Source organism: Silurus meridionalis, chromosome 13, assembly GCF_014805685.1.
Source record: "Silurus meridionalis isolate SWU-2019-XX chromosome 13, ASM1480568v1, whole genome shotgun sequence".
Taxonomy (NCBI): domain Eukaryota; kingdom Metazoa; phylum Chordata; class Actinopteri; order Siluriformes; family Siluridae; genus Silurus; species Silurus meridionalis.
The window spans coordinates 4,254,004-4,263,888 of NC_060896.1; the positions used below are offsets into that span (position 1 = coordinate 4,254,004).

The following is a 9,885-nucleotide window of genomic DNA, read 5'->3' on the forward strand; positions in this document are numbered from 1 at the left end:
TCAACGCAAATATTTGAGGGCCATAGACCATTATATATTTAGACTTTGATACGGGCCAATTAATAATGGATGGCGGGCCGTAGTTTGGAGACCCCTGGATTAAAAGATTATTACAGGAGTACATATTAATCTCTGCAACTTCCTTTTGATATTTATTTCTGTTTGTAGGACACCTATATGAATTGAAGGGCATAGGATGAAACCATGGGTATTTAGAAGTTTTCCATCCATTTTTGCATGTCAAATAGTAAACAGAATTGAACTTATTTACGAGAAGAAATTAAATCAGCTATTTGGTGGTGGAAAAGCACCGAATGCTGGTACTAAAGGATCTGTGTACTTTCAAAAGTGTTTCCAGGATTATCGATATTCTAATCTGGCAATATCACTTGGGTCATTTAATGCATCCTTGAGTTCTTCAGTACTGGAATTAAAATTCAGCAGTGGGCAATGATGAAGTACACACGAGACTCTTTTAATATTAAGGTTGTTTTACATTCAAATCTACAATTATGAGAAAGTTGTAGATTACATTATATCACTCTTCTGTGTGGATTTTGTATTATATTTGAAAGTTATTATTAGAGTTTAAAGTTTTAAAAAGTTGACAAAGCGAATGCAGTGCTTAAAAATAAACCTCAAGTCAAGTATTGAAAGAAGATGTGCACCTCTTTATTTTTGTTAGGATTCTGCCCATCTTTTGTTTCTGCTTATGTGGTTCATTGTTTCAACCACCAGATGTCACCACTGAGTCAATCTGCCCTTCACTAATCACTAATAGGTTTCAGCTGTTATAAATCTCTCTGTCTATTTAACTTTCCGCTTTATGTTAGTACTTTGCTTAAAACTTGACATTATGTGGGCTACCTCGTGTCCCTTTTTTTGGATTTTCCAATAATTGAAGGAATTTTCAACCTGTGCAAGTTCGTCTTTGCATTTGGGCTTTTACGCCCCCTTGTGGCCGGCTGTTAGAGACCCTGTTACAGTTGTCCTTTTCATATTTTATTTATTTAGTTTTAGTTTTTTATTTTTGCTTTTGTTTAATCGTGTGGACACACTAAACCTGTTCTACTCTATAAGTGTAAAAGCAGCTGTTTCCATCAAAAATGATAGAAATCCTACTTTTCACTGATTCACTGCACTTTTATAAATAATTTTTGTTTAGTTTTTCAGCTCATTGTTATTTCACACAAAAAAAAAAAACCCACTCACTCAACAGTAGTGTAGTAGTGTTTATTCAAAGTTAAGAAAAAGATCAGTAAAAAAGACATTAACAAGGCATTAAGGAAAATTCACACAATGTCCAGACAGCACTAGTAGATCACATAGATCAGAAAGAGAAAGCAGGTTAAAACTACATGACTTGTCCTGGTGTCCGTGCCAGAGGAGACCAATACATACTTTTCAACGACGGTCCAGTTGTAGCCGTTCTCTGAGGCGATACATTCATAAACCCCCTCCTGCATTGAGCTGATTTTAAGAAACAGCAAAATGCAATCACGTTCAATTAAGTCACACTCCCTTCTCATGCCCTGGTGGTACCAAGCATATGAGGCATGCTGGGATTCCATAGGGCACTTGAGGAAGAAAATAGAATCTTCAGAAACAATGCTTAGGGTGTGTCTCTTCCTGATTGTGCGGTCATCTGCAAAGATAAAAGCAGCACAAGGGACACTATTAGAGATCGCTGTGGGATTGAGGTCTGGATTTTTCATCCCTTTGATTTATTTACTTCGTTAGCCATTTAGATGTTTAGATGTTGGTGTGGTGTTTAAAGATGTGCTTGTTTTTTTAGATAATGCTGCCATGAACACAGTGAGTGTGTATACAGAAACCTGTCACATGATGTAGTTTATGGGTTTTTCTTCAAATCTCTGAGTATTAACCAGTTTCTTCGTCGAATGAATTTGCTGAAACGCTCACGTATTGCTAAACTGACACTGCTTTTTAAGGCCCTCTATTTGTAAACAATCCTCCATTCATAAAGAATGGTGAATGTTTGGAGATGACCTTAAATCCCGCCCCAGATTGATGAGCAGCAACAATTCCTTCTTTTGTATAAAGGCAAATTAGTATTTCAGTGAGTTTTCACTTACAGCCTGAATGTTTAAATTTCTCCCCAAAGGCAATTTTTGCAATTCTGACTAAATGATTTCTGGTGACTTCTGCTGTGTTCAAAAAACTATATCACTTTACTGTTTTTTATTAATGGTTAATGAAATAGTGTATATTTTACAGGAGCTGTTGCTTTTCTATCCTGCTTGTTATATATCAAAAATAGTTCGGAATTTGCTCTCAAGTCTTGGAAAAAAAACACTTCCTGTGTTAGAAACAGTAGAAAGACATACTGTATAGAAAGGATGTAGATATGAAACTCTTTCGCTCTCTCACACACAAATACACACACCTACCTTTTTCGCATATGAACTCGTTTCCATAGTTCACGTCTTGTTTTAAGGATCTATAAAAAAAAGTGCACAAATAATTAGGGTTTAGATTTAAAGGGTTACGATTCAAATAATTAGGGTTTAGATTTAAAGGGTTTAGATTCAAATAATTAGGGTTTAGATTTAAAGGGTTTAGATTCAAATAATTAGGGTTTAGATTCAAAGGGTTTAGATTCAAATAATTAGGGTTTAGATTCAAAGGGTTTAGATTCAAATAATTGGGGTTTAGATTCAAAGGGTTTAGATTCAAAGGGTTTAGATTCAAATAATTAGGGTTTAGATTCAAAGGGTTTTCCGTCACAACCACAAACCACTTTCACTTTTCATAAGTGTACAAGTATACATGGGTAGGTGTTATGCATTGCAGTTAGAGTGCAGTTGCACTGCAAGTGTGCACAAGTGGGTGTGTGTGTGTGTGTGTGTGTGTGTGTGTGTGTGTGTGTGTGTATGTGTGTGTGTGTATTTTGCATATGACATAATGATAGGAGATTTTTCCAACTATAAATGCAATAATAAATCAATAAATTATTCAATAAATGTAACCCTATTAAAGTAAAAAGAAGACATAGATTATATATTTTTTTTCTTTTTTGTTTTCTCATGATCTCGAGTTGTTTTTTGTGATTATGACTTAATTTTCTCGTGAGCTCGACATAAAAGTTTTCTCGTTATCACGACTTAATTTTCTCGTGATCTTGACATAACGAATATTGTTTCCTCGTGATCACTACTTAATTTTGTGTATTCGGCATATCATGGATAATAACCATAACCATTGTGCCAGTGCGGGTTCGCCCACAGGCCCTCTGCCTCAAATGGTTATGTTTATTATTAAAGATGTTGCAATGATGTTGTCTCTAGAACATGCTCTTTTTGCAGAATACACAGAAAAATTAATTACTGATCATAAAATCTCTTTCCAGATGCAGCATCATGCAGCATTTTATGCCGAATACACAGAATGAAGTACTTATCATGAGAAAACGAGGATGAGGAGGATGTTTACGTCAAGGTCACAAGAAAATTAAGTCGTGATCACGACAAAAAAACTCGTTATGTCGGGATCACAAGAAAACACGAAAGGAAAAAATGGCCTCTTAGGACTTTTTCATAATCCACACACAAACAATAACATAGGATTGTCTTATTAGGTCTTCCTTATTAATTAAGCAAGTTTTCAGCATGTACCTATTGTTATGTGAGCACTCGGTCCAGTCCCAGATGCAGTACGGGTCTCGGGCCATCACACACGGTTGGCATTGGTTCCCGTACATGCTGCAGTTTCTCAGGTCGATCTGGATCACTTCACTGCTAGAGCTCACAAATAGTTTTTTCTACAAGAAATACTCAAATATTGAACTGTACCAAAATATACTATATGCCCAGGAAGTACATGTTTAAAGAAACACATTTCCCCTGATAGTGAAAAACTGACTAGTTAAAACAATACATCATTAGATAGTAGGCTTACTGTGGTACTGTCAAGCAGCATGCTGGAGATGTGTGTCCTGGTTTTAAAGGGCTCATATTCTGCGATGATAAAGGGTTTACCATCCTGATCCAGGATTTTATGCACCTTGCCACTGTCTAAGGGGAGAAAACATACTGGATATTTTTTTACTGGTAGCAATTTTTACATACCCCCCTAAAAAATTCACCCTGATCTCTAACTGTCTAATTTCCAAGTAAAGCACATACATCTGCAAACTTCTCCAAACACAATATAAATACCCCAGACTGCTCCTGTCCAATTTCCAATTCCCTAAAAACCAAAGATTAATATCATCCTGCCTGTTATTTGACAAAAAGAAAAGTGCCAGATCTCCAATTGAACCCTGAGTTTGTTTTTCTGACTACAAAGTATCAAAGTTCTCATTGCACCTGCATGGGTTTCCTCCAGTTTCCTCCCCGTAAATTGCTTGTTGGCAAATAATCTACTGTAAATTACAGCAAAGTGAAAATGTGTATTTAAATAGATATGGGGTTTCATTCAGGAGGAAAAAAACTGCGATTATAAAATACAACCCCAATTCAGAAGAAAAAAAAAATGTTTTCACTTGAAAGTCACAAACTGTCGAGGTCGCGAGCTTCGGGGTTCCTCTGTACACATTTTTATTTAACCCAAATGATGACAAAAACCCCTCTAGATTACTGCTGTAAATAAAAGATATTGGTAAATTCCATTCTTTTTTTTCACTTTAACATTATATTTGTGACAGGCAGTTTCCAGTTCATTAGAACCCACAGCCTTGTGTATGTTGAACATTATTTTGCAGTGTTTATTATTTTATAGGTCAGCATTTCCAATATTTTGCCAAGTGATACAGTTAGTTCTTTACTGAGTAGCATCACCAGAATCCTAGAAGACTTTAACCTGGATTCACAGTTAGTATTTTGTGCTCAATCATAAATTCATATCCAAACAAAGTTATCCAGATAGAATTCTAATGGATATTTCTGGATATTTTTTAATTTAAGCAATATTTTTGACCATTTTGACCAACAGAGAATGAATGCATTTGAAAACCACTAATCAACAGATTCTGAATGTACTTAAGCACTGCTCACCTAGACTCATGAGAAGGACATCATGATATCCATTTTCCGAATTGCTGCTCTCTACTCTGTCCACCTGGAGGTGTGTGTAGTGATGGTGGCTGAACAAGAGAGGGTTCTGTGCGGGTGTAACCCATGCTTTTAACTCAGGACGATTTCCCATAAACCTTAGAAGGGCTGGCGATAGCGCTTGACTGTTTTGTACACACTGTAACACAGAGTTTGAAGTTATTTAAGCTCTTTTCAGAAATAGAGTTGTTGATTCTTTCTGTTTTAATGAATGACAGTGAACCTCTCCAGGACGTGGTGAAGAAAAAGGGTCAGTGGCAGATGTGAATTCGTTGCTCCTGAAGACATGAAGGATGTCAGACATTTTGTAAACACACACTGCTCTCAGGTTGCTATGGGAGAGATAGAGACGCAAAAGTCAGCATTCTAGTCTTCTCTCTCACACAAACCAAGTGTCCAACAGCTGATAGATTAAGATCGCATAAGCCGTCAATGGTAAACCCAAAAGCAGGCCCTTCTGGTCACTTCTCAGTAAAGACATTATAGCTAAACATCATGGAAATAACTCTGAACTCCTGGTCAGGAACTCGCTACAATGCAATATCTTACTACTCATTTTTGAAGAGGGTGTAGATCGTGGTGTTCTGCCATTCCGTATCTTCCAGCACAGCAACGTCCAGCAGCTCTGTATATGAGAGATGGTTCTTCTCATCTCCGCAAAACAGACGTGCGGTCAACATGGATGTCCAGCGGTTATGAAGCAGTGCTTTATTCCCACCACGATCCGCCTACAGACAGTGAGCAGAATCACAGTGTCGAGGATAAGTACATTCTGTAAACAGAAGCGGGCTGAATGTACACTTCTGGTGACTTTTAAAGCCATGAAAGGTTAAACACTCTTTTACTGTGCTGTAATATATATGTGACAAATAAAGGCTATTCTATTCTAGGACATTCCCGTGGTTAATTTTAAGAAAGTGCTCACACAAGAGTCTCACCACAGAAAACTTTAGCATCTAGGCATATTTTTAATGTTCATGTGAAGTGTCGGCCAAACAAATGCTGGTGTATGTGTTACTATGGAAATGATTTAGTATAAGGACAAGGACATGAAAGTCAACTATTTTTGACTAGAGCAATCTATAGTACTGTGCTATAATCTAATCGAATAATAATTCATATAATTTTTTAGTCATGAAGTATTAATTATGAATTTGTTTTTTATTCTGTGTAGAAACCTGCTTGTAAATCCAATGTGTTTAATGAAACTACCAGGCAGATCTGAGAAACTAGAGGTATCCAGACAGGTGTTTCCGGATTCTGGTCCCAGTTCTTCTCTATGTAGAAGGAGTACACTTTTCCATCCAGTGGTAGATAGCCTTGGTTTGCTAAGATTTTGACATATCTCTGCTCTGAAACCAGAAAAAAAAACAAATTCTTAACTAAACTCAAAACTTACATTCATTCAAAATTACTAGGATGACCAATTAGCATAATGCTAAATTTGATAAATAATGACATGACATTAGCATTTTAATATTTACATGAGGGTCTACACTTTTAACTACACCACAGGACAGTGTTCTTGCCCCAGTTGAGGACAATGTCCCAAAAGTTTTGTAATTTGCGTATTTTCCATTTCCTGTCTACTTTCTGATTTGTTAAATATATATGCAAATCGTTTTAATGAGAATGGAAGTCTTGAGCTGCTGTATTTTCCTTTATTGTTACTCTGTTTTTTACCTTCATTTTACCCACTAAACCCTGCACATAGATCCAAACTCTCCTGCTGAGTCTGGTTCTTTACTAAATTAAGAGTAATGTCAGTTCTTTAGTACAGACCAGCTGGATGCTGCACGTCTCTCTCACCGTTTTGTGTTGATAATGGCAAAGTGGGTCTTTCCATGCTCCATCTGTAGAGTCCAGATAAAACTGTTTGACCGTTGTTCCTAATCGCAAGCGTGTAATATAGCGAATCACCTTGGATTTACACAACAAACACACATCAGGCATGAAGTATGATTCACAATTCACCAGCTGTTCAAACCATGTGCCAATAGTTAACACATACAGTATTATAACTGTGGACCACCAATGACATAATCACAATTACTCATTAATTAATAATATCTAAGATAATGGATAAAACCACTGGACAAAACTAATAACATATTTATAAAAGTAATGAATCAAAAAATGTTATTGTTGAATCAGAAATATATATTATAATAACATTTATAAATCTTTATGCATTAGTAAAAAGGCTAGTTTTCATCACCAGCTGTTTCCTACATTTGTATTATTCATTTAATCATTTAATTTACATTTATGGTATTTGTCAGACACTCTTAATTAGAGCATCTCACATTTACTTCTTCTTCTTCTTCTTCTTTCGGCTGCTCCCATTAGGGGTCTTTACAGCGGATCATCCGTCTCCATACTAATGTGTCCTCTACATCTGCCTCTTTCAAACCATCTACCTGTATGTCTTCCTTCACCACATCCATAAACCTCCTCTTTGGCCTTCCTCATTTTCTCCTTCCTGGTGCCTCCATCTTTTGCATTGATGCAATCCAACCTCCACCTTGAATCAGTCTGTCGTTCCTACTGCACACTTCACTGCTGTCACACTGTCCTCATACATGTCCTGCACCACCCTCACATACTTCTCTGGCACACCAGACTTCCTCATACAATACCACAACTATTCTCTCCACCCTGTCGTACGCTTTCTCTAAATCCACAAACACACAATGCAACTCCTTCTGACCTTCTCTATACTCCATCAACATTCTCAAAATAAATATTGCATATGTATTGCTCTTCCTCAGCAGGAAACTCAACTTTATCTTGATCAACTTAATTCCCCTGTAGTTACTGCAGGTCTGCACATCTCCCTTACGCTTAAAGATCGCTACCAGCACACTCCTTCTCCATTCCTCAGGAATCTTCTCACCTTCAGAATCTTGTTAAACAATCTTGTTAAAAACTCCACTGCATCTCTCCTGAATATCTCCATGCTTCTACTGGTATGTCATCCGGTCCAACCGACTTTCCGCTCTTCATCCTTTTAATCGCTGCTCTCACTTCCTCCTTACTAATCCTATTTACATCCTGCTTCACCATCTCCACATTATCCAACCTTCTCTCTTTCTCATTCTTCATACGGTCTAACCTGTTTACAGCAGAGACGCATTGTAGGATTGGAGGATGAACCACTGTAAACACGAAGAAGACGCACTGTGGGCATCTCCGTTTATTCAGGTCTGTGCGGCAGTAATGGCGAGTGAAGGCGAAAGCAAGACGAGTTTCTCAAAGTGGAAATATGCTCATTATTTCACTTTAGTTGAGCATAAAGACAAAAACTTTTTAGTCAAATGTAAGCTGTGTCTTTCTGGTTCAAAGGTCGTATCTACTGCGATAAACAGCAACTCCAATCTGTCGAAGGTCCTCCAGAAACTCCATGCCTCGACGAAGCTAGAAGCTAGAAGCTAACCCGGTGTTCTACATTGTTGATAGTTTTCATACTTCAGCTGTGAAAGGAACATGTTTAAGAGCTCAACACAACAGCTTTTATGATGCAGAAGCCACTTCAGTTTTTGATTGTGAATATATTATTCAGCTTGTTTTGTTATTTATTTCAGAAATCCTTGTGATATATTCAGTTTGTGCTGGTCTGACTTTAATAAAATAGTGTTTAAAAATTACTTTGTGTTTAAGTCAGTTTTGTGTTTGTAGACTATAACACATAAAAGGGCATTAATGGGAACATTAAAGAACGTTATTTAAAAAAGTAACTAAAAAGTTACTTTTAACAGTAACACATTACTTTTAGGTGTAAATAATCAACAAAGTAACTAAGGTACTTTTTGAATGAAGTAACGAGTAACTGTAACTAGTTACTATTTCTTAGTAACCAGCACAACACTGCTTTCCAGCTCGGTCCTTCTGCCTGGCCAATCAGTATAAATCCTTTTCTCCTTCCTTAGTGTCCAACTTCTCATACAGCTCCGCATATGCCTTTTCCTTTGCTTTCGTCACATCCCTCTTTACCTGCTTCCGCATTTCCTTGTACTCCTGCCTACTTTTCTCATCACTCTGTCGATCCCAATTCTGTTTTGACAACCTCTTTCTTCTTATGCTTTCCTGCACTTCCTCATTCCACCACCACCTTTCTAAGCATCTTACATTTACAGTGCTGTAAAAAAAGTATCCAGATTTGTTTTTATTTTTGCATATTTGACACAATAATCTGATCAAGATCAAGCCAATTTTAATATCACACAAAGATAACCAGAGTAAATACAAAATGCAGTTTTGCAAACAATGAGAAAACAATGGGAAAAAAAGCTGTTCAAACCTAGAAAAATTAATTGCCCCCTAAAAATAATAACTGCTTGTACCACACTTGGTGGCAACAACTAAAAGCAAGCATTTGCTTTAACTGGCAATTTCTGGCAATAACTGGCAAGTCTTTTAGATCACTGTAGAGGAATGTTGGCCAACTCTTCTTTGCAAAACAATGAAAAAAAATTACAAATACTTTTTCACAACACTGTAACTCATTCATACAACTGAGCAGCTATCAAGTTAAAGGCCTTGTTCAGGGGCCCATGAGTGTCAGCTTGGTGTGGTTGGGATTTGAACTTACAACCTTTGGTGCCAAACTCCAAGACCTTAACCACTAAGCTACAGCTTATAACCGTAAAGCCTTCATTTTTGTGAAGAGAATGCTACACTGACAAGTTTCAGGTTCCACAAATTGTTGATGAAACAGGATGTTAATGTCCCTCATGTGCCAGTGAAACTCAGTGAATAAATGCAGGTTTGAACTCGTTCTTACCAACATGTAAAGACGGCTCACTGATGTGCG

At 37.0% G+C, this 9,885-nt stretch overlaps 1 protein-coding gene across 1 annotated transcript in view; it reads right to left on the reverse strand.

Annotated features, from left to right (window-relative positions):
- Positions 1–1,218: 1,218 nt before the first annotated feature.
- Positions 1,219–9,885, reverse strand: part of LOC124396185 (semaphorin-7A) — an 11,973-nt gene continuing 3,306 nt past the window's right edge. Inside the window, exons 5-14 of the mRNA XM_046865238.1 lie at positions 9,856–9,885; positions 6,882–6,992; positions 6,285–6,424; positions 5,622–5,800; positions 5,296–5,404; positions 5,016–5,211; positions 3,919–4,034; positions 3,636–3,781; positions 2,412–2,461; positions 1,219–1,645 (exon numbers count right to left, since the gene is read on the reverse strand). The exon at positions 9,856–9,885 is cut by the window's right edge and continues 46 nt beyond it. Coding sequence (XP_046721194.1) covers positions 1,314–1,645; positions 2,412–2,461; positions 3,636–3,781; positions 3,919–4,034; positions 5,016–5,211; positions 5,296–5,404; positions 5,622–5,800; positions 6,285–6,424; positions 6,882–6,992; positions 9,856–9,885 — 1,409 coding nt within the window. The 3' untranslated portion in view covers positions 1,219–1,313. The remainder of the gene's footprint in view (positions 1,646–2,411; positions 2,462–3,635; positions 3,782–3,918; positions 4,035–5,015; positions 5,212–5,295; positions 5,405–5,621; positions 5,801–6,284; positions 6,425–6,881; positions 6,993–9,855) is intronic.